Genomic DNA, 24,448 nt, shown 5'->3' with positions numbered 1-24,448 from the left:
CTTATTAGAGGGACTAGAGAGTCTGGTCTGGTCACAAAGGCATTTTAGAAGGGAATCATATGGATGCTGTCCTCCTAAACACTTTTTTTAGATTTGTATATTGAGTTCAGTTTGTTGCATAGCATTAGGTCTGTGGTCAACATTCACAACCCATTCATGCCTGTAATCACAATCATTACAACCTGATTGGCGAGCAAAGGGGCAGAAAGGGGGTGAATCACTTGTGCAGTTTGAGATTTTGGTGCCAAAGAACAGAATAAAGACACAGCTGGTCTGCTCTGGAGTCTCCCCTTGAGCACTGCCTAACACGAGGACTGCAAATAACAAGTGTCACCTTGTAGTCATCCGGTGGCGTGAATAACCCTCATTCTAAAGGGTCCTTAGTTCTTCTAGCTCATCTTCAATTATGTACTTTTCAGATAACCACACTATCAAAAATATTCCCAAACACTAGTTTAAAAGTCGGCATTTTCAGATAGGTCAAAAAAGAGAGTGTTTTAAAATTTTAGAGAAAAATAGCAGAAACCATTTCCTTGCTAGCTCAACATTAATCCAAGCTTATAAATAGATTCTTGAAATAAATAAAGTGATAGCTGATAACCCTCTTAGGCTTCTCTCATTATCTATGGTAAGTCAATTAGGCTCATTGTTGCTTGTGGTGTCCTGTAGTTTTCAGTAGAATGGTTTCCACACCATTCTTTAAAATCCCAGGTTCTTATTAACATTAGATTCTGGCTGCCTTTATTAAAGATTCATGAGCCTTTTCCAAGGGAACTGTCTGACCTGCTATTCTGGAGTAAATTTGCAGGGTTTCCCCCTCCTACTCACTCCTGCACATCTCAGGGAAGTAGACTTTAATATCCAGTGACCTAATTGAAACATATTATTAAACAATATTCTTATTAAACACAGATAACAATATGCAATTTCTGTTAAAACAGAAATTCCTTAGAAGGGGATATTATACAATATGAATGAAGGATGTCCTGTCCACAGAGTACCATTTAGTTGATTAGGAGCAGGAATTCACAACTGAAGGAAAATTAGGAAATTATAATGTTTAATCTGCATAAATGCAAAACTTTCTGAATAGCAGGGAAAAAGGCTTATCTTTTCAAGTGTGTGTTCCAGATAGAAATTTAATATTGTGCTCACACCATATAACTTGGTTCAACAGGGGACCTGACCTCCTTTTCATCAGCCTACCTTGCATTTCTAGGTCACATGGGATGGGACCAGTTCTTCCATCAAACTCTAAAATGAATAGCACACAGGCTCTGTCCTTCAAGAAGAGGCTGGCTACTTGTTCAACTTGGTTCTAATAGGCAAATTATGTTAATTTACAGGCCAAAATAGTATGCCATTGTGACCATATACCTGAGGTATAACTCTTACCAGTGATCTACACATTGGTTTTTTGTTGTGTTGTATAAAGTTTCATTTGGAAAATACATCAATCTCTTTTAGATATTCTCTTTCATACGCTGAGATTTCTCAAGGATGATATACCAATTGTACTATGTCCTTGTCATTATGGTTTACAAGGAAAATTATATTCAATATTTTTGTAACACAGAACTATATCACAGTTTAAACTGAAATTAATTCCCATTTATCAGTTAAAGGCCTAAAGGTGACATGTAAACAGTAAAAGAAGGGTGTGTGTTTAAAACAACATGCCATGAGGGTATAGCAGACAGTGCCAAAATAACTGACTAGGAAGTACAACAGTTCAATCTTGACAGTCTTACTTATGTTTGCCTTCATTGGACTAGTTGGCCAGCTCTGGCATGTTGCATGCATTCATGAAACTGCTATAAACAATGGTATACTTGGATTATGACATTCAAGTCAGTGATTTTCTGTGTTTACAATAGCAAACCGTTCAAACAAAGTCAAAAAATTAAAACTAATTAAATATTTAAAACAAAGACAAAATCAACTAATTTTGCAACTATTCATTACGGGAAACAGAATTTGGAAGATGTGCATATAAAGTTAGTCATACTTTTTTTTTAAGATGGGTGCCTCAAAAACCAGATAATAAAAGATTGCTCTGCCAATAAAATGTTTTCACTTCTCTGAAAACTGACATACATGCTGCACACACTCCATGAACCCCAGACTTCACACTTAGCACCTGTTTTTGAGTAGCGCAGCGAAGGTCATCGTATCCAGTCGCAGGTAATTTGGCAGCAACTGTGACCAGCTCCAGCTCCATGTTGCTGTGGCCTGTTGATAAATGAGAAGACACTATTGTTAGTTATTAATCAGAATTAATATGATCAGTAAATTAAAGCTCCAGCTGTGACACACTAACTAAGAAGGAGGGGGCTCAGAACAAGGACTTCGACAGATAACATCAATCATGTCCACAGAGGAAGTGTTTATTCCAACAAGACAGCAATTAATTTATAAACCCATTTAGGGGTGTAGTCATTATTTATAAAAATATAAATCAATTTCCGGGTTGGTTGTTTTTCTAAGTTGTAATGGAATTTGCCCAAAAGTTTTGTTGGGGGAGTGAGTGTGAAAAGTGAGTACAGTGACTTGCTGGCTTCTCATGTGTGACATTGCTATAACAGGTAGGTCCCTCAGAGTGGATGGATACAAGCGGGAAAGTTGGCAAGCACCAAGCCTCAAACTGTAAGGCACAACTCAATGAGATTCGGACACTACTGCTGCTATTATTGTATTAAGAAAATGTTTTAGTGAGCAAATTGTATGATTTCCAAGTGTATATATCTTACATGTCTCTTTTCTCTCATTAATAAATAATTTTACAGTGCAGTAAAGGGAAAATTAGTCTGAAAACATTCTCATAATTCAGAACTTGGCAAACATGCTATTTATTTGAATGAAGTAGGGGTGAGTTAATAGCTACAATAATTATTTGTGTTTCAGAGCAATCTAATGTCCAGTATAAGAAGTAGCAATAAACTCTACCTTATACATCACGGTTAAAAATCTTATAGGAGACTATAAACTCTATATAGGCTCTCTAACTAAATGGTTTGGGCCTATGTCTTCAGCTTGGTCTTTGAAATCCAACCAGAGCAATGTCTTGTCACTGCTGATAAATCGAGTGTTACAATCCTGTCATAGAGCAGGAGAATTGGCTCCGGGTTGTCAGCATTTGAAGGTCTTATTCTACTACAGTATTGATGAATGTGGACAAAAGCTGTAACAGGCATGGTTAAGGTATTATCTGCATGCCAAATTAGGCCAGTGTTTTAACTCTTATTTTCGCCAGCACTCTAGGTCAAGCAATCCTTCTCTTCTGCCCTGCTAGTTCAAGCTCTCTGTCAAGAGGGTTCTGGGGAAATGGGAAAAAAAAAAAGCAATTCAAGTCACATGTCTTGTGGAAAGATGATCTTTTTATTAAATTACTAAAGTACACAGCTGAAACAATGGCAAAATATGACTTTTAGAACTATTTTGTTTTTATTATGCTGACTTTATTTTAAATATTTTTGCTTTAAAGTCATTATAAAATCCATTTTAAATTTGAGGATGTATCTAAGGTTATAAAAAGCAAATTTATCTCATGCCACTTATAATAGAGGCTTAACACTCTATAATCCATTTAAAGTGCTGTCTAATTTACCTGATACATTCACAGAGGTAGAGAGATGTTATGTAAATGTGTCCTAGAGAAGGCCAACTCTCAAGGCAGGGGAAAAGTGTTTAAAAAAAAAATGCCTGGCTCTTTGGGCCTTATGCAGATACAGAATAAGGATCCAGACAAAAGTTAAATTTTATAGACTAAACATAGGAACCAGTGGAATATGGAAGTGAGTTAAACAACTTAAACACTTTACACAGGCCATGTAAATAACAAAACAAACAAAAAATTGTGTGTGAGTATACACTATGCATATAATAGCAATATGGGTTGTGCATTACATCTGATAAACAGAAACCATACATTGTAGTAGAATTATACATTTCATTTCCACATACCTGACCTAGCATGTTTTCGCTGAACATCTTATGTACGTGGAAAGGGTTAAAAGCAGCAGGCTGATCTTCTACATTCCTCAAGGTCACCTTCAGAGGTTGGCTGGGTATTGGCTTTTCCTCTGAACCATCCATAGCAAACAGTTGTTCTTTTAAGTATTCCTTCACGGAAAGAAGCTCTGAGTCAGAGTTGTAAGAAGCACATATTCTCTTTAATAAACTGGTCAATATCCCAGCTTTTACTTCCAGTACATTATCTAGATTACAGTGTGCTGCTAGGCTTGGAAGACCACATACTCAAAGATACACAGCTGAGTAAATATCACCATCACAGTAGCCCAATCAAAAACAAGTTAAACCTAATGCATTACATGGTTTTAAACACATTTGACAAATTCTCATATGACAAATGAATCCTTGGTATGTTCTAATCTTTTGAATAGTTATTGTCTCATCATTGATTTCATGTGTTACAATGTCTGGCTACCAAAACATAACTCCAGTGCATGACTATGCCCGGGAATAGGTTGTTCACCCATTTATTAAACACATTTGCTCCCTACTCTGGGCTCTGCAGTAAGCAGCCTGCTTTTACTGCAAGAAGTCTCATTCTGACCGGACTATTTATAATGCAAACTCCTACACATTTAATTTCCATGCTGTGGACTGAAAACTATCAAGGCTCAATAGAAACTCAAAATATGTAATTCTAATCATCTAAGTGCTAGCAGTCCTGGACAAGAAGAGACAATCTCCTGCATTATAGCTCATTTACTACCTATAAATAAATAAGACGAGCATCCCTAATCAGTTTTATGGGACTCTTTTTAGAAAGCAACAAATTAAAATGACTAAAAGAATACTATCAACCTAACAAATGCTTGCTATTAATAAGTCACTTAATAAATAAAAATAAAGGTTTGCTTGGCTTTTTAATATACCACAGTACATTTTTATCTACCAGGTTTGCAGCAAGTATGCATTTCAGAATGTTAGAGCTGAAAAGGACTCCAGGGGTCATCCAAACCCCTTAGTACCCTGTGTGGTGCATAGGCAGCAGCAGCTGCCTCACCTGGGAGCTTGTTAGAAGGCCAGACTCTCATCCACTAGCAGGAGCTCCAGGGATAGGAAAGCAGCTCAAAGCTTGAAATATCATCGCAGCCCAGCATGGCAGTCAATGTCTGAGTCTGAAAGGCCAGAGGACAGCCCTGAGGGCTCATGGAGGAAGTAGTGGAGTTGTGACAAGAAGTCAAAGATCTAGTCTTTTACACCGTGCTCTGTGTGAGCACGTGTCCCTCTACCTTCATGATGTACACTGTGTCTGTTTGTTCCGTTGTGCTGTGTGTGCCTGTGTCCCCATACTTTCACGATGTGCACTGTGTCCATTATGGAATGCAAATTTCCTATTCTAAAATTCTAAAAATCTAAATAAAGTACTAATGTAGTTAACAACAACTGATTTCTTAAATTTTCTCATTGCAGACCATCTCATTAAACAGATCACTTCTGTAACGACACCAGGACTCTTATTAAATATAATGACAAATCAATGAGAAAATAACTTTGTAACTATGGCATAGAGCAGAAACAAAAATTTTCTCCACCATAATTTAATTAAGATTTTTTTTAAAGGAATAAAAATCTCATTGTAAAGAATGATTTATTGGCTACTATTTTCTTAACTCATTTCCTTTGCTATACCTACATTTAGACTTTCCTGCTCCCACTGTTTAACAAAAAAGAAAATTTGTTGCCAATTCTGAAAAACACTTTTTCTTGAGTTTTCTCTGCTATGTTAATAGTGCTCCTTAAAAATCAGTTTCTTAGGCCAGCTAGATGGCCATTCAGTAAAAGCACTTGCTTTACAAATCCTGGAAGTCTGAATTTGATCTCTGGAATCACTTGAAGGTGAAAGGAAGGAAGGAAGGAAGGAAGGAAGGAAGGAAGGAAGGAAGGAAGGAAGGAAGGAAGGAAGGAAGAAAGGAAGGAAGGACTCCACACAGTTCTCCTCTGACTTCCTCATGGACACCCATCATGGACAGATTATACATGTGATTCTAGAACAGCAACGACTTCTTGGAAGTGCAAAGATGGCTGAGTGGGTAAGAGCACTTGCTGTGCAATGATGAGGGCCTGAATTCAGAACCTTTATAAAAGCCAAGCATGGGCCCATGTGCCGACCGCATTGCAGTGGGCTCTACTGAGAAGTGAAGGTGGCTGCAGACAGGAGGGTGGCTGTGGCTGGCTGATGCCAGCCTCGCTCCAGACTGAGAGAGAGACTATCAGAAGAATAAGGTGGATAACCAATCGGTGTGCTCTTGCCTGAAGTCTGTCTTCTGCTCTCAGCATTCCTTAGCTACCTGGAGTTCTTCGTGTAGGTTGAGGCTACATTGGCATGTCTATTGCTCTTGTCCTTGTTCAACTCAAGGTTAGGAGTCATGTGGGTGAGACTTTATGGGTGAGGCATCTGGCATTCCTAGAACAGTCTCTCAGAAAAATCCTTATCCCTCCAGCTCTTACAAATTGCCCTTATTTCTGTCCTTGGAGCTTCCTATGCTACATAAACAAGGCTCTGGAGGCAACCATACTGAGAAACCTGCTTTGCTGTCCTCACAAAAATTGCTTTAGGCAATCTGGTCGACCAGACACATTTGCACTGAAGAAATGACTTTCCAAGGAAGGACTTTCAGTTAACCTAAGCCCGGGTTCCCCAAATAAAGACCTCAGCAGAACTGGGTGTGATGGCCTTCAATCACTCAAAAGGCCAATACAAGCAGATCTCTGAGAGTTTATAGCCAATCTGGTGTACAAAGCAAGTTGCAGATCAGCCAGACTACACAGAGATCCTGTCTCACAAGCTCAATATTTTCCTGATGACTTAAAGTTTTGGTTTTTTATTACATAGGAAACCTACAACTTCACCAATCCAAGAATAATGCTTTTAGGAAAATAGCTATGTCTCTCTTCAGAAAATCCTTCATTTCTACAAATACCAGATTTTACCATCAGCTGAACAGGCCACAAACACACAATTCCCAAACTACATCTCTCATCTCTCTATTTCAGAACTGAACTGAGTTTATGAGCCATGTTAGTGTTTAAATCATATAAATAAAACCTATATTGTTTCAAGAAGCCTTTTTCTGTACATGCAGAACAGCCAGGGCTAAACAGATTCTATTAATAATGCAGTATCGAGTTTAGTATTGACTTTAAGAAGTATTATCACCTCCTTGACTAACCCTTAGCTGCCAGCAGACGCTGCCTCAGGCCAGTACACACCTAATTGCTCGGTAAAAAGGCCGTTTCCCTACCTCATTGAGCCGCATGATGTGATAAATTTGCCTCAGGTACTCGCTGCCACCTGGTTTGTGGCAGAGATCCAGGATCATCACGTTTGTTTTCTGCTCAGTCAGTTCAAGAGCAGCATCTCCTTCTAAGCCTGGGCTTTCCTCCACCGCCATGAATGCGCTAAACACAAAGGATGAATATGTATCACTGGTGAGGGACTGTAGGGATGGCAAGGAGAGAGACTGAGTGTGGAGAGCAAATGTGCATCTTGTACTCAAAGCACCCATAAAGGCTCTCTTCAAATAGGTATGTCTTCCCAAACCACCACGGCCCCAATACACTGCGGGAACAAAGCACTGAATCTGAATCATTTCTTTTACAAGACTTCTCTGTTGAATTTAAACTCCTATCTAGAAAACACTTCCCATTACTGTAATTGTTGAAATTGTTATAATTATGAGATGAAAACAAAACATTTATTTTTAAGAATGTGTAAGAAATAATTTGTATTTTCTCTTTGAGGACAAAAAGAATCGCTGATGCCAGGAACAGCTGTAATGTTCTGTCTCCTGTGCTAAACACGTGAAAGACAAATTAACATGCTGAAAGGAGGGTCTGTGATGCTAAATAAAGCACTGGATCTTCGAGACCCCAGGCTTACCACCGAGCATTTTCAATTGACCTTTGACACCTGTTGCCTTCGGGAAAAAATACATGCTCCCTCTCCTACTTATTCCTTATAAGAGACACTTAGAGTAAGATCGCTGCTCTGGTCTTTATCACAGAAGGGTTACTATCATCCTGCTGGGAATGTGGGGTTACAGATATGAAGCACTTCTTTTCTCCCCTCAGCTTCAGACTTCTGTTTAGTTTTTAGAGGGGGGGTCTCTCTATGCAGTCAAAGCTGACTACAAATCTTCTTCCCTTAGCCTTCCAAAAGCTGAAATTACAGGCTTGTACTACAAGGCTTCATTTAAGTTTATCATATTAAAATGCAATTTCTTAACAGCTTGGCTACCAGAGTAAAAGGCATAGTTTTAAAAAAAAAATCCTAGGATTTATTTGCGTGTTTGAAAGATGAAGCACTTCTTTTTGAAGTTTTCTAAGTTTGAGAATTGTTTGGGTATTAATAAGAGATAACAAAAGTGAGATGCCTCCAACAACTATGCCAGTGCAAGAGTGTTCAGTCACCCACAACATATGTCCCGCACTAACTTTCTTACTACAAGTGCTATTAGCCTGTGTTAGGCTTGGGGATCTGAGTATTTGTAGGCATGTTCATGGTTTTATACTGTTTCCCAGAATAAATAAAATTTACTGTTCTGTAATCAGCTGTATGCTGAAGCTCATTGCTGAGATTCTGCCATGATTATAAAATTAGTTCTGCTAAGAGTCAATGCCGTTGACCTGAGGACTCTAAATGATACCCAGCTGCTGGACATTAACTTTGATATTGCTTCCACATGCAGCTTCAAAATACCCCTCTCTCTTACACACACACACACACACACACACACACACACACACACACAGAGAGAGAGAGAGAGAGAGAGAGAGAGAGAGAGAGAGAGAGGAAATTTAAGACTGCGTAAGTCTTGCTCAAGAAAATAGAAAATAAAATGACTCCTACTGACTTGGAAATGCTCATTAGCTAGAGGAAAAAAATTTAAAGACATTGACACACTAACAGAAACTTATACCTATTGTTTTGAAACTGCATATACATTGCAGGCAAAATTCTTTGTCAAGTTTTGCAGATGACATTGGGAAAGTTGAGGCCCCTTGACAAAGGAGGATCTCGGTGTCAACCCCTGAATTGTATCCTTTCCTGTCCATCACTGTGCAGGTGAAGCAAATGATTGCATTCAGTCACTGCTATGATTAATGAGTTCCTCTCTGGATTTGGGACTGCCTATCAATCATGTCATTAGGGAGAATGTGCCCTGAAAGAGGCAGACCTTAGCCAAGGAATAACTGCATTAATCTTAATCTGTATACGCACCCAGCCAGCCAAGTCAGGGTCACCATGATGAAAAACAATAGTCTTCAACTCGACAAATTACTTTGCAAAGACAGACATTTCTTTACTTTTGTGTTGTGTGTTCTCTAGAATCTAAGTTGAGTGTTTACAGCTTGAGAGTTACTACAAAGTGAAGGTTATTTTAATGAATAGTAATGCTTGCAGGCAGTATCTAAGACAAGTGACTCTTAAACTGCCTCCACTCCAACTGCAGTGGTTTTCATAAAACCAAATTTAACAGAAAAATTTCTTTAACTTCAATTGTTGCCTTTTTTTTTTTTTAAAGAAAAATTCCTGTGGTAAAGCCAAGGCAACCCTCTGACTAATGCAGACACACTGATTTCAAATGTGTTTATACATTTTCCTTATCATGTAGATCTATGGGATTGACTTATGAGAAGATAGGAACACACACAGGCATGCACACACACACAGTCATGCACATATGAACGCACACTAGCTAATCTAAAACCAGAGCCAGGAAGATATATATATATATATATATATATATGTATATATATATATATATATATATGTATACACACACACACACACACATATATATATATATATCATACAAGCTCAGTGAATTTGCTACCTATAGTAAGTCAATTTTCACTCTTTGAAAAATATATGACAAATAACTTTAAGTCTGCATTTTTGTATACTAGCATGATTTATGAAATTGAGAAAGACATGGTATTGTGCTAATCAGAATATTTGAGGGCTAGAAAACATCTTAGAAATCAGGAAATCTTCATTTTTGATTCATGTTATAAAAAACTGCTAATAACTTTTGACTGCTAGCTAACCAACTACATCCTATATAGACAATATTCTACTCCAAGAGATACTAAATGTGCTGGGGTTTGTTGTTGTTGTTGTTTTTCTTTTTGAACTTAAGAATTACCTTTTGAAGGAAAATTATTTTAGGAATTATTGGAAGTATTATTTTGAATATATCTTATTTATAGGAATTCTAAAGCGGCGATATCAAACATTTTGACTTTGTAAGCATAATCAGATCTGCTACTTTTAGCTTTTTCTTTCTTTTTTTTAATATCCATACCATGAATAATGACATTTGATTTTAATCTTTTAGTTACTGCTTTAACTCTGTAATTTGGTATTGGATGCAAATAATAAAGATTAAGAAGGTCGGTAACTGTCAATGTTAATGAGCATTTCCTTGACTTCTATCGTCATTTCTTCTAGTCATACACCAAAGTACTGTCTAGTCTTGTGTATGACTAGATCAGGGAAACCAGGCTACTTAACACTCACCACATGGATTAAGATGAGATCTTAAAGACTAACAAGGTCAAACAAAATGTACTTGTTACCTTTCTGCTGACCAGTGAATGCAATATATTTTTTGCCACTGGCTGTTTTGGGGATAGGGTCTCACTGTGTAGACTGCTCCTGAGTGTACACCACCATACCCAGCAACACACAATGTATTTCAACAGAGTTTATAGGTAAAAGATGCTTACTAGATCTCAATTTGATGTTGAAAACTTTGTTACTTTATTTTTCAAAACAATTCTTCCAGGCTGGCATCCCCCTTGAAACTGCAGTTCTGAGGGAGGTATAAAATGGCCATTTACAAGGAATGCCTATTTGCTCATTGGATTCTCAAGCCTGAGCTCTGCATCACTGCCATTTGCCAGCAAAAAGGCAGAAAGTTACACTAGTGTCTGTTAGCCACATGGATTTACCTAGGGGTGAGGGGAGTGTATGTGGCTGTTCAGGCAATTGGCTGACTTGGTAATGTGTAGACCACCTGAACCGGAATCCCTTTATCAATATCATACACTTTTTTTTTTTTAACCTACAGACTAACCTGAACACAAGAGTTCTACATACATATTTGAATTCATCAGGGACCCTTAAAAATCTCTGCAGTACCACAAATCACTTAGCTGTTGGTGACAAGCCTATGAGAAAGCTGACATTTCCATCCTGAAGCAGCTGGGTGTGTTTATAGCTTGTGAGTGATATGCGCCAGTTGCCCTCTGGGATTCTTACATTACCAGATGAAAAATGTGTACCTTTTTGACAATCAGGTACACAGAAAGCAATAAAAAGCCTTTTATATCCATTAATTCTTTCTTAATTCAGTCTGTGCCCACTCCATTTACAGAGCGCCTCAGGCTACAGGCCACACACTAGATACCTGGTTCACAGTGAAAAGAAGTGAAACTAAGTTCCCCTGTGCTGAGCTACACCCTTTTAATCAGAAACCTGAAGATGGAACCTGAACCAGGATAGTGTCCCTGCCTATCACATCGGTGGGGTTCAGATTTTACAACAAGGAACATCTAACAGCCCAGAGTTTAGTGGGGTACTTATCTTTTTCTGTGTTCCTCAAAGAAAGGTCCTATTATTTTTTTGTCAAATGACCATTGCTGCCCATCTGATAAAATTTTGTTACAGTTGTGTAATGGTGAGTCTGGTATTGAGAAATCATTTGATGCAGTTGAGTACGAAACAAGCAACTTTACCAGTTGATGCTCAGTGTCCTTGCTTTGAGAAGTTGGTGCTCCAACCAGTTGGGTTTTTCCCGCTCAATGCTCAGTATGACCTTTTGGGTCAGTTGACAAGGGCTGCTTCTCTCTCCTAGAATACTTTCCAAACACACAGAGATGAAAGCCGCTTTCTCTTTACTCCATCTGTCAAGGGAGGCACCTGTTAAACGTTCCACGGTGTTCCCATCCTCAAATATCCGACATATAATTACAATCAAGTTCCAGACAAGCAGGCCAGCTTTCTTCAACGCAGCCAAGTTTTTTGACATTTTTCTCTCAGACAGATAAAAGAAGTATTTAATTGTGGGAGGCAAGCATGCAATCACTGTAGGTAACTTGCTGATTACAATAGATACTGCCTGAGCAGCAAGCCTTGGGAAGCCTGGGAAGAAAGGGAAGAAAGGTATGATTACTGCTAGCATTTTCATGCCATCACATCATGGTCTTTTGCTATGTGGGGATGTCTAACTTTTGTGGAGAAAATTATTAAGATGAACAAGTGCTTAATGATTTCCAACAGAACCCCACCAGGAACTCCTGCACTATTGCCTGAGATTCTCTAAATTTCAAGCACAATTTTTCCTTCTATAAATTAGAAAATCTAGACTTGTAATTTATATGTTTATTTTTTTAAGAACTAAACTTCGAAGTACTGGCACACTACTAACTAAGCAAAGGTCCCCGTGACCGTTGACACCACTGGACCCCTTTAAATGCTTTCTTCTTCTCCCCTGTGGTCTGGGACTCGACATCCCAGCTCTTCTTGTGACTGACTGGCTCCCCATCGTTCATTCTCACCTGATATGTCACCTCCTCAGAGAGCTTCCATAGCTATCCCACCCAAACCAGCCTCACCACACCCTTCCTGTGTCAAGGGAAAGTCTCCTTCTTCCATGGGAAGCCTGTTCTATGGCCTTTGTTGCAGCACCCATCACCATTCAATAACTCTCATTCACTGGACTAGGAGCTCCACGAGGACAGTGCTGTATCCTCGACACCAGCGAGCCAGAATTGTTCAATAAACACCCACTGAATATTAGAGTTAGCCGGTATGTGTTTATTTCTCCCTTTTGCTCGTTTGTGTTTCATGCCAGCTCCTTGTCCTTCCCACACGTCCTAAATGAGCCACTTGTGTGGTGGTCACTGGCCTTTGGTCTGATGACTATACCTAACACAGAGTTTCAAACCATAGGCATCAGAGAGCTGGGTAATTTCTTTGTTGCGTAAAGCTGTTCTGGAGCATTTATGGTTTCCACTAACTAAATACCAGTAGAGTCCCACCTCAGGTTTGATAATAAAAAAATATCTCCATTCCATGGGAGCATATAAGCCCTTACTAAAATTTATAGTTTATTTGATTTTATGCTATCTTGTGTTCTTTTGAGATAGGGTCTGCTGGATCCCAGTCTGGGTGAAAACTTTGGATCTTTCTGCTAGCATTCTCTACCAAGCCTGGTTTTATGAGGTACTGCTAAGCAAGCACTCTTGAACTGTATCCCCAGCCTGAAACTCACTTCTCCAATTGATTCCAGGACTTTTTGCCTTGGCCTTTCTCCAGGGTAGAGATGTCACAAACAAACTCTTTGCTGGCACTCCACTTCTCTATTTTTTGTCATTTAATTCAGTACAACCAAGTGGGATATCATCCTTCAACTGGTGTGGCTCTCTGCATTCTCTCACTCTTTCCCTTTCTTGAAATGTCTTCTTGTCCTTCATACTTAACCAAGGGTAAGTACTGATGAATTTTCCCACCTGCTCAGCCCTGACACTCTATTTTCTGCTGACGCTAACCTAGTGTGCTGACTCAGCCCCTTCTTAAACATGGTACCCCAGTAATGACAACATAAACACCCTATTACATGCCATTATGCATTGTAAGTGTCTTGTTCTTTATGTGCTTGTGTATTACTCTTAAAATTTCATGTAGTTTCCTTAAAAGATGTTGTTAGATGGGTTGAAGAGCTGGATCAGTTGTTAAGAGCATTTGTTGCTTCTGCGGAGGACCCAGGTTCAGTTCCCAGCACCCCCCACATCAAGGCTCACAACCACCTGTAACTCCAGTTTCAGGAGACTTAATGCCCTCTTCTAGCCTCCATGGGTACCACTCATGCAGACAGTGTACATGAACACATGCAGGCAAGCACTCATATACATAAAAGACTTTATTTCCAGATGGTGGTATTGCACACCTTTAATCCCAGCACTTAGAAGGCAGAGACGGGCAGAACTCTGTGAGTTTGAGGCCAGCCTGGTCTATAGAGTGAGTTTCAGGAAAGCTAGGACTAGGCAGAGAAACCCCATCTTGAAAAACCACACAGACACACAGACACAAACACACATACACACTCATTAAAGGACTTTACTTTATATTACCTTCATCAAAAAGGGAGGTTAAACACAATCCCTAACAAACAATTCCAACTAGATAACAAGTATACATCGCTAATTCTCTTGCACCCGAACTTCTACTGAAATTTCTAACTGTAAAGGTCGCAGGAACTCAAATCCTTAACTGTATTTTGCTTAAGGGAAATTCCAACCAGGAGCTTCAGGTTGTTGCCAAAAAAATGTTCATTCTAAACATGAAGGCTCCGACTTGGTGGGAGGTTAACAGCACACAGAGAAGGGCTATTAACAATCATAACTCATTTGTCTTTCCTAAATGAATCAGCATCAATCAAAATTTTAATAATCCCAGTTCAAGTCTAAAAGACTGTAGGCTAGCCAGCTATAACATGGTAGCTAGGTTTATGTTTACTACTTCTCTTTTTCAATATAGCTGGTACTCTCATGGCATATTTGCATATTAAAATATAAATCGGTTACTTAACAATAAATGAAGGAAAGGCAAATAAATGTTTTTATGAAGATGGAAGTTTCTGTTCCACCAGGTCCTGCCGCCATTCAGCCCCAAATAAGCACACAGAGACATATTAATTATTAAACTGTTGGCTAATGACTAGGGCTTCTTACTGGTTAGCTCTCTCTTAATTATTAACCTATGACTATTAATCTATGTATTTTCACATGGTCTTGGCTTACTGGAGAATACCCAGATCTGTTACTCCTTTGGCAGCTACATGGTCTTTCCTCACTGCATACCTCTCTCTCCTTCCTCCTTCCTCTGGTAGCCCTATCTATACTTCCTCCCTGGCTACTAGCCAAACAGTGCTTTACTCATCAACCAGTAAAAACAAACATATATATACAGAAGGTCATCCCCCAGCATTTTTATACTTGCTTTTAGTATTTAATTATAACTATCAACTATCAGAACTTGATGTTAATGTGAGACTTAGTGTGCTTTATTATTATAATGTCAGCTTAATACTACATGGCACAAAGATCAAGTTCTAAGTCCACTTAGTTTCATCAGCTATTCTAGTTTTGCTTTTTTTTTTAAAAGGCATTATAGAGCATAAGACTTATGCAGCAGAACTGTAGAATGAGTTGTGTTCTCAAAATTAAGACTTTTTCCTTTTAGTCTTAACCACAGGACAGACAAGTCTGTGGTTGCAACTTGTCAATAAATACTCAGTATCCATGAATTCAATTCCTGTCCTTGCAAACTCACAGGAAAATATTGCATTTTCATATTTGTATGATAAAGGCCCAATGATCACTCAGATACTCTATTTGGTGTATTTTTAAATAGGTTAGAAAATATGTGTCTTAAATTTAAAAGTGTACAGATATGTTTTACTGGTAAAAGTGAATGACATATCTAAAAGCCAAAAGAAGGAGACCTGAAAACAATGGTAACAACCTTTAGAAGAGGAAGAACTCACTCACTGAAAAGGTGACATTTAAAAATTTCAAATAAATATCAATAACTTTTGTCTCCCCTCATGTGTTTTTGCCACTGGGATTCTTTTAAAGAATCTTCCTAGAAACATTGGCTTAGGTGCATTTCCTTGTAGCATCACCTGCTTGCTCCAGAATTCATTGTTTCAATTGAGGCCAATGCTCCAGCCAAATTTTTTTCACAAAGCATTCTTTTCATTAAAAATTATAATTTATCATTAATAAAATAACATCTCAACTATATATTTTACTTAACTTCTGTCAAAGAAATAATACAAAAATAAACTAGTGCTTCATGCATTTGCTATTGAAACTCAATGGAACAAATACCAAAAAGCTGAGCTATGTGTAAGAACCATTTGCGTTTTTAATCTCATGCCTTGTGTAATATTCCATGGTGTTCCTTTGTCTAATTTACTCTACGTTATAGTATTTGCTGACAAAGAAGAAAATAGGAAATGCACTTTAGTTTCTCTGCAGTGATCCTGTGTTCTGCTACGCACATGCTAAGGACAGATGTTCCCATAAGTTCTATCCATTTGTCTTTTAACAAGGTAGAATGTTGTGTTTAAAAGGGCATCTGTAAGCATTTGTTATCATTTAGACAAAGTTATAAAGAACATATAAAGAAAGTTATAAAAAAAATAGAGTTTGTCTTCATGTGTTACATACTTAGTTTTGAAAACTTTTGCTAATCAAGACAACTTCAGACTAAGAGCTAGTATACCATGACACAAAGCTCAGAAGGAAATTACATTCAATAATAATATATGGGAGTTCATATTTGAGGTGGCTTCCCCACACTTTTTCTTTCCAAATCACATCAAATCATTATTTCGCTTTATGACACTGCTGTGAAAGTGTTCAGATTTGCAATGAAAGTACACGAGACAATATCCACTTTGGCACCATGTATTCTGTGCTGCATCTCCAGTACTCAAGGAGAGCATCAGGGTCATGTCAGGGGCACTTGTATCTTTTGAGAGAATCAATTTTGTTAAAAGCTCATTTGACAATATGACATTGATCTATGTAGGAAGCTAAAGAAGGACTCATGTCTCCATGCCCATCTCCCCACTCTACGCCCAACCCCTCACTGTGACAATCTTCATAGAGAACATTATAAGATTTAATTTCCTTCCACCGATAATTGTGCATGCTCTGGGTGCCTGCACCCATTTCATTGTTTTAGTTTCCTAGCACCAGGAGGCTAGAGTACATGTATAGTACATCTGAGCTCTTAGACACACAAATGTCCACTGAATCAATGGATGGCCGAATACCCAACACATACATTTTATCTGCTTTTAGCAATGTCCTTATCTAAAGAGGATGCATTTCAAGATGTCCAGTGAATGTCTAAAAATGTAGGGAATGCTAAACCCTCAAATCCATTTTCTCCCTTATACATACCTGTAAAAAACACTTAATGTAAAAATTAAGATCAATAATAGGTTCACAATAAATTTAAAAGTAGAATAATTTTAACAAGATGTTGGAACAAAGAACAAAAAGTATATGAATGTAGATTCTCTCTCGTGAAAAAACTAAAGTAAATACTATTTTTAGACCCAAGTTGAGTAAGGGCAATGAAAACCAGAAAAAGCTAAATCATAATAAAGAGTCAAAAAAAAAAAAAAAAAAAAAAAAAAAAAAAAAAAAGGAGGGGCCAAGAAGTCCTGATAAGATGGCTAAAGTGTTTCAGAACACAAGCAACAATAAGGGTATACTCTATTGTCATTCTTATTTAGAATGCACAAGACGGTCTGTAGATTCACTTCCTATCATCGCTTTGTTTCATATGATCTGACACCACTTAGACTGTCTATATGATGTAATTCTATACCAACTTATAATATTATGAAAAGTATTAATTAGTAAAGAAGACCTACAACTGGTATATGTAAAGTGAGCACTTATTGGGTTAGAAGCTCTTTCAGATGGTATACAGAAATTCCTACATGCACCTTAGAAAAGAAACTGTTTGTAACAGATCAATGGAAGAAATAGTGCTCAGCAAGTGGTGCAGATGGTACCTATATCATGCTTCCTGGATCCCCAGAAGGAATGACATATCTAAAAGCCAGAAGAAGGAGACCTGCAAACTATGGGAACAACTCTTAGATGAGGAAGAACTTACTCAGCAAAAAGGTGACATTTTCCAATGTCAATGAATTATCTTTACTAGATCCAAAGGCAAATTAATAGGACATGAACACAATTCAAACATTATTAGAAGGGTCACACTTAGACAACTAATTTGAGTGTGTACCAAACCTGGTGAGTAAAAGTTCCACTATTTAGGATCTCCACGGAGAAGAATGAAAGACTAGACCCTTCAACTCCCTTTTGTGGGTTCAAGGTGGAATGTTTTATTGTGGAAAGTTTTCCTCACAGTTGAAAACTACTCTTCTTTAAAAATGAATATGAAGACATTTTACTTTAGAAAAGAGAGGATTCACACAAATAAATAGTATAAAGTGAGAATACAGAGATAAGTGATGAGTCAAGTACCCTTGGCAGAAGGACCAATAGGTTCTGGACAGAACCACAAATTTGGTAGAGAGATATCCTATTGGAAAAGTATCTACAACTACCAAAGTAGGGTGACACCTAAAAGCTGCATCTGAATTGAGGGAAAAGAAAGTGAACGTGATGGTTGGTGGGTAAAGAAAAAGAAAACAAGACAGATAAACAACGTAAGAGTGACTGTAAGGGTACACAGATTTAAAGTAAGGCAGGGTCATCTGACTTCTGCGACTACTAACACAAAAAAACAAAAGATAAAAATTCTCAATCACTGATCGTCAACCAAGGAAAGGTGGAAGAGGCTTTCCCCAGGGAAGAGCACACCAATTGGTTGTCCAGTGCCAAGCGGTCAGTCCTAAAACATACAAGCAGGTTCTACAGATTGAACAGGTTATATTTAAAGATATAACATGTATGTGCATATACTTATTCATGCAATAACAATTAGTAAAAGAAAAAAAGATGTCATGAATTTGAAGGATAGTGAGGAGGGGCAAATAGGGCAGTTTGGATAGAAGAGAAAGGACAGATGTAGTAATCAAATTATAATCTCAAAAATAAAAATGAATAAAACAAATTTTTAAAACTTATGAAGTACTAAAAAAATAAGATGATCATTAGAGTCATTTTCATTCCTTGCTGCATTGTCTGTGTGGCTCACAGCAAAAAGAGAATGAACAGCCCCTGCCCCCATATACTTGTTGAAATGAAAATTAATGCCATTCATTGGTCTTAGGACTCTTAGAATTCTATTTAACTGATTAGCCTAAGAGACTGTTTCTTTAGGGGACACTTTCTTAGCAAACTAGTGTTCTCACCTTTGTTTGATTCTTTCCTTTGGGATCCTCTTGGAATATAATTCCATGCCCGTGGAATAGACTGAAGCAGATGATCAGGGACACGGGTCTTGTTTAGGTTTGTCTCCCTGTTTCGCGCACATCTCACCAGGGATATCACCTGCTGCACAGTGTCCTTGACAGCATCCATCAGTGCCAGTCTCAGACAGCGGATGACTTCTGGCTGGGACTCTGAGAACACTGAGACTTTAAAATCAAGAAGCATATTATGGTTAGCAGAGGCGGGTCACCAGCTGTGCCTTGTTCGTCTGGGAAAACTGTTTCAGTTACCCAGTTTAAATCTACAGAAGAGAGCTGAATTTAATTAGATTATCATACAATTGACAATCAGCTCATAAACCGTTTGAAATAGAGGTTTCCCCAACCTGGCAAAGAATTATGGCCATGGTAAGCCGTGGGACTGAATGCTAGCTTTGCACTCTGGGAATGGGTTAGTAACTGTATAACCTTTATAGATGACCATGTCTCAATAATACCAACCTCCCTAAGCCACTGGTGCAGTCTAGCGGAGTGCTTGCACCTGAAGACCCTGGGTTTTAGCCCTATACCCCCAGCACTCAAAATAAACATCACTACAACCAATATCAGCAAAGCTTTAACATTTTACTTAAATATTGCCTTATATTCTTTCTGTGAAACTAAATCCTAAGAAACTGAGACTGTAAAGAACCTTAAAAATACGAGAAACCATCTAAATGTCCATTTAGCTTTGATATATTCATCTACACAATATAGCCTAGTGGTACACAGTCTGAAAATAAAAGCAGGTTAGCAAAGAGTAAGGTACCCCCTTTTTATTTAAAAATACGAATGTATGCACACATAAACTAGGAAGAAGATGAGCTGTGTAATGTTAATGGTAGTTGTTGATGATGGGGTTTCAAGTAATGCTTCTTCCCTTTCTCTCCTTTCCATCCTTATAGCCGGCCTTCCTATCTTCTCCTCCTCATATTGTTTTGGAGCCTCTCCTGGAACTCACTCTGTAGATCAAGCTGGCCTCAAACTCACAGAGATCTGGCTGCTTCTGCCTCCTGAGTGCTGGGATTAAAGATGTATGCCACTAATGCACAGCTCCTGCCTTCTTTTTAATTAAATGTAATTACCCACCATGGGTATATAGGACTTATATGACAAAATATCTACCTTGTTTGATTCTTTGATTATTAATAGGAGTACTAAATATGAAGGCTATTATTCAAATAAATAAGGAAAACATTTCTCCTCTTTCCCCATGAAATTCCTAGAAAATATTTTTCAAATGACTAGTTTGTTTAATAACCGCTTATTGTTAAACCACCATGGTAAGAAATAATACATGATTATCAATATTTGTAGGAATAATCTTAAAATTTTTTCATTTCAGATCTGATAGAGCATACAAAAAAAGGTAACTTGATTACTACAAGATAAACTCAAAAAAATCAGTAGCCCTACTTTTTTCAGACGAGACAGAGAAAGAAATCAGAGAAACATCACCCTTTACAATAGCCACAAGCAACATAAAGTATCTTGGTGTAACGCTTACCAAACAAGTAAAAGACCTATATAATAAGAACTTTGTGGCTCTAAAAAAAAAAAAAGAAATTAAAGAAGATACCAGAAAATGGAAAGATCTCCCATGCCCTTGGATAGGTAGGATAAACATAGTAAAAATGGCAATCTTGCCAAAAGCAATCTACAGATTCAATGCAATCCCCATTAAAATCCCACCACAATTTTTCACTGGCCTTGAAAGGATAATAATCAACTTTATATGAAAAAACAATAGATTCAGAATAGCCAAAACAACCCTCTACAATAAAAGAACTTCAGGAGGCATCACCATTCCTGACTTTAAGCTCTACTACAGAGCTATAGTTCTGAAAACAGCCTGGTATTGGCATAAAAAATAGGCAGGTAGACCAATGGAATCAAATTGAAAATCCTGATATTAACCCACACACCTATGAACACCTGATTTTCGAAAAAACAGCTAAAATTATACAATGGGGCAAGGACACCATCTTCAACAAATGGTGCTGGCACAATTGGATGAGGGTGTGTAGAAGGCTGCAGATAGACCCATGTCTGTCGCCATGCACAGAACTCAAGTCCAAATGGATCAAAGACCTCAACATCAATCCAGCCACATTGAACCTCTTCGAAGAGAAAGTAGGAGGTACCCTTGAACAAATTGGTATAGGAGACCGCTTCCTGAACATAACTCCAGGGGCATAGACACTGAGAGAAACAATTAATAAATGGGACCTCTTCAAACTTAGAAGCTTCTGTAAGGCAAAGGACACAGTGGACAAGACCAAACGGCAGCCCACAGACTGGGAAAATATTTTCACTACTGATCTCCAAAATATACAAAGAACTCAAGAAACTAGTCAACAAAACACCAACTTAACCCCATTAAAAAATGGGGTATAGAACTGAAGAAAGAATTCTCAATAGAGGAAATCAAAAAGGCTGAAAGACACTTAAGAAAGTGCTCCACATCCTTAGCTATCAGGGAAATGCAAATCAAAACAACTTTGAGATAACATCTTACTCCTTCCAGAATGGCTAAAATTAGAAACACCAGTGATGACTCATGCTGGAGAGGATGTGGAAAAAGGGGAACACTCCTCCACTGCTGGTGGGAGTGCAAACTCATACAGCCATTTTGGAGATCAGTATGGCGGTTCCTCAGGAAAATGGGAATTAGTTTACCACAGGACCCAGAAATCCCCCTCTTAGGCATATACCCAAATGATCCACATCCATGCAACAAAAACATCTGTTCAACTATGTTCATAGCAGCACTATTTGTAATAGCAAGAACCTGGAAGCAACCTAGATACCCCTCAATTGAAGAATGGTTAATGAAGATGTGGCACATCTACACAATGGAATACTACTCTGCAGAAAAAAATGATGGTATCTTGAAATTCGCAGGCAAGTGGATGGCTCTTGAAGAAACCACCCTGAATGAGGTAACCCAGTCACAAAAAGGAACATAGTATGTACTCGCTCATATATGGATTTTAGACCTAGAGCACAGGATCACCAGCCTATAATTCACACCACCAGAGGAACTAGGATACAAGGTGTATTCTAAGAGATTCATATAAAGTCCCTCACAGAACAGGGAAGGCACAAGTCCCCCAGAGCACAGGGGAAGTGGGGGGGCAACGAATGGAGAGAGAAGTAGGAGAAAATAAGGGGGAGGAAAGAAAAACATGTGCGACCAGGAAGATTGAGCCCAGTTAGGAATAGAAGTCAGGAGAGAGAGAGAGAGAGAGAGAGAGAGAGAGAGAGAGAACATAAAAGAGGGAGCCAATATTGGTTTGAAGATAAAATTGAGCACAAAGAAAGGTCTAGAGAACTACAAGACTGCTGCCAACTAACAATCTGAGCCTCCGTGGAAAGGCTACCATAAATGTCCTTCCAAGAGAGTGAGATCAACAACTAACTTATGCATGGAGCCCTCAAATAATGCCTGATGGAAACAGGAGCAAACACCCATACATAAACACTGAGTCGAACTAGAACCCAGATGCAGATGGAGAGGACAAGACCATGCAGCAGAAACACATAGAGACAGCTTGCCTGAACAAGAGGAGGAGCTAAGGGGCCACTAGACTGATAGCTGGGAAGCCAGCATGAGACTGACTCAGGCCCCCCTGAATATGGGTCTCGCCCACAAGGACTGAGAAGTGTAAGGGACCTCAGACAGTGGAACCAGGATGTATCCCTGGTGCACAAAAGGACCTTGTGAACACATCTCCCATGGAGGGATAACTGCCTTAACCTAGAGACAGGAGAGAAGCCCTAGTCCCTACTTCACATGACCTGTCAGATCTACATGACCCCAACTGGATGGCATTCCCCTACATATGGAATTGGAGTGGGGGGATGGGAGGGGAGGGTGGTTAGAGTGCATGTGAGAGGGCAGAGAGGGTAAAAGGGAGGGAAGGAAGGTGGGAGGGAAGAAGGGAGGGAGGGAGGGAACTGGGATCGCTATGTAAAATAATAAATTAAATAAAAAAAGTGCTTTGACCCCAAAATTTAAGTTCAAGGACAAGTTACTGGGGAAAAGGATTTCTATTTTTGTTTCCACAGAAAATGAAAAGATGTGGATTCCTTCCAGACTAATGTGGTTTGATCAAGCCAGACCACCTGAAATAGAGTGCCAGGTAATCCTACATTCAAAACAGCTGGACAAAGCAGCCTTACAGACTACAGCCAGGATTTCTGCATCTTCTTCGAATCCCCCATGACAGCGCCCCTTACCAGCAGGAAGCAGTTTGGAAAGAACGACGACCACATTCCCAAATATTGTCTATAAATGTTTGTTTTCATTTAAATGGACTTGGTTATATAAAATAAATAAATAAAAAAATTCAAGAAGAAATTGAGTTAGTACAAGTCAATTAAAATTCTACAAATGTTCTTTGTTCTTCACAGATATGACTGTGTTAACATTTTAAATATTTATGATATTTGCATTTAAAAATATATGTTTTCAATTTCAATTTCACAATAAAAATATAAGAAGAAACTGAGTTCATACCTTGGCACAAACCAGTTAAAATTCTATACATGAAAAAAAAGAAATTTTCTATAATTTCAAAGAATAAGAACAAAAGTAAATAGAAGTTTTTATGCTACCTTCAAGAAAGATATTCTATGTACTCAAGAACCTAATTTAGCTATATAACAGCAATGCACAGTACATTTGAATGTGTTTTTAGGTAAAAAGCTTTGATATAAACAGTCATTCTATGGGAAACCAAAAGAGAGTATTAGTGGGCAGGGGTCTGACTTTTAAAGGGGTCCTTTACACCTGCCTGCAGACTAGTACTCATGGAACCCTGTGCTGACCAGAGTACTGCCTGAGTGCATTCTGCCAGTTGACAGGGGCAGGCCAGCATAATGCCTGAATCCTTACACTTATAGTCTAACAAAAATAAATAATAAATAATAGAGAAAAAGAGGAGGGGAAATTTAAAAAAATAAGCATATATATATATATAAAACATATATATATATGATTTCTAATATATATATATATATTAGAAAAATATCAAAACAAATGTCTGACAAATAACTAATAGACAGGATGTATAAAGTGTTCTTTAAAACAACCCAACAAAACAACTTAATGAAGTAAACAGACAAAATTATTTCAGAAAAATAATTTTGAATGTCCCTTAATAACAAAAACTATTACATATCATTAGTAATAATGTAAATGTAGATTAAATTACATGATACTATATAATAGTACATATTCCTTAATATGACTAAAATTTAAAACAATAGGTAATTCTAGTACTGACATTGACGTGAATGTAATTGTTATACATCTTTAGGAATGTGAAAATCTGATTCCTCTAAAGTAAGTTAGCAATATTTTCAGGCTGTTAAACATTGGCTTTATCATACAATCCACCATTTCCACTTCTGAGCAGTTGCCGAAGTGAAATGAA

The 24,448-nt window shown here is 38.1% G+C and overlaps 1 protein-coding gene across 1 annotated transcript in view; it reads right to left on the bottom strand.

The window, feature by feature from the left end:
• Nucleotides 1-24,448, bottom strand: part of Kiaa0825 (KIAA0825 ortholog) — a 404,739-nt gene that overhangs the window by 221,794 nt on the left and 158,497 nt on the right. The window contains exons 15-19 of the mRNA XM_051182787.1: nucleotides 18,951-19,175; nucleotides 11,776-12,181; nucleotides 7,275-7,431; nucleotides 3,964-4,122; nucleotides 2,141-2,232 (exon numbers count right to left, since the gene is read on the bottom strand). Of these exons, the coding sequence (XP_051038744.1) occupies nucleotides 2,141-2,232; nucleotides 3,964-4,122; nucleotides 7,275-7,431; nucleotides 11,776-12,181; nucleotides 18,951-19,175 (1,039 nt within the window). The remainder of the gene's footprint in view (nucleotides 1-2,140; nucleotides 2,233-3,963; nucleotides 4,123-7,274; nucleotides 7,432-11,775; nucleotides 12,182-18,950; nucleotides 19,176-24,448) is intronic.

Source organism: Phodopus roborovskii, unplaced genomic scaffold, assembly GCF_943737965.1.
Source record: "Phodopus roborovskii unplaced genomic scaffold, PHOROB, whole genome shotgun sequence".
NCBI classification, from domain to species: Eukaryota; Metazoa; Chordata; class Mammalia; order Rodentia; family Cricetidae; genus Phodopus; species Phodopus roborovskii.
This window is presented reverse-complemented; position numbering and strand designations above follow the sequence as displayed.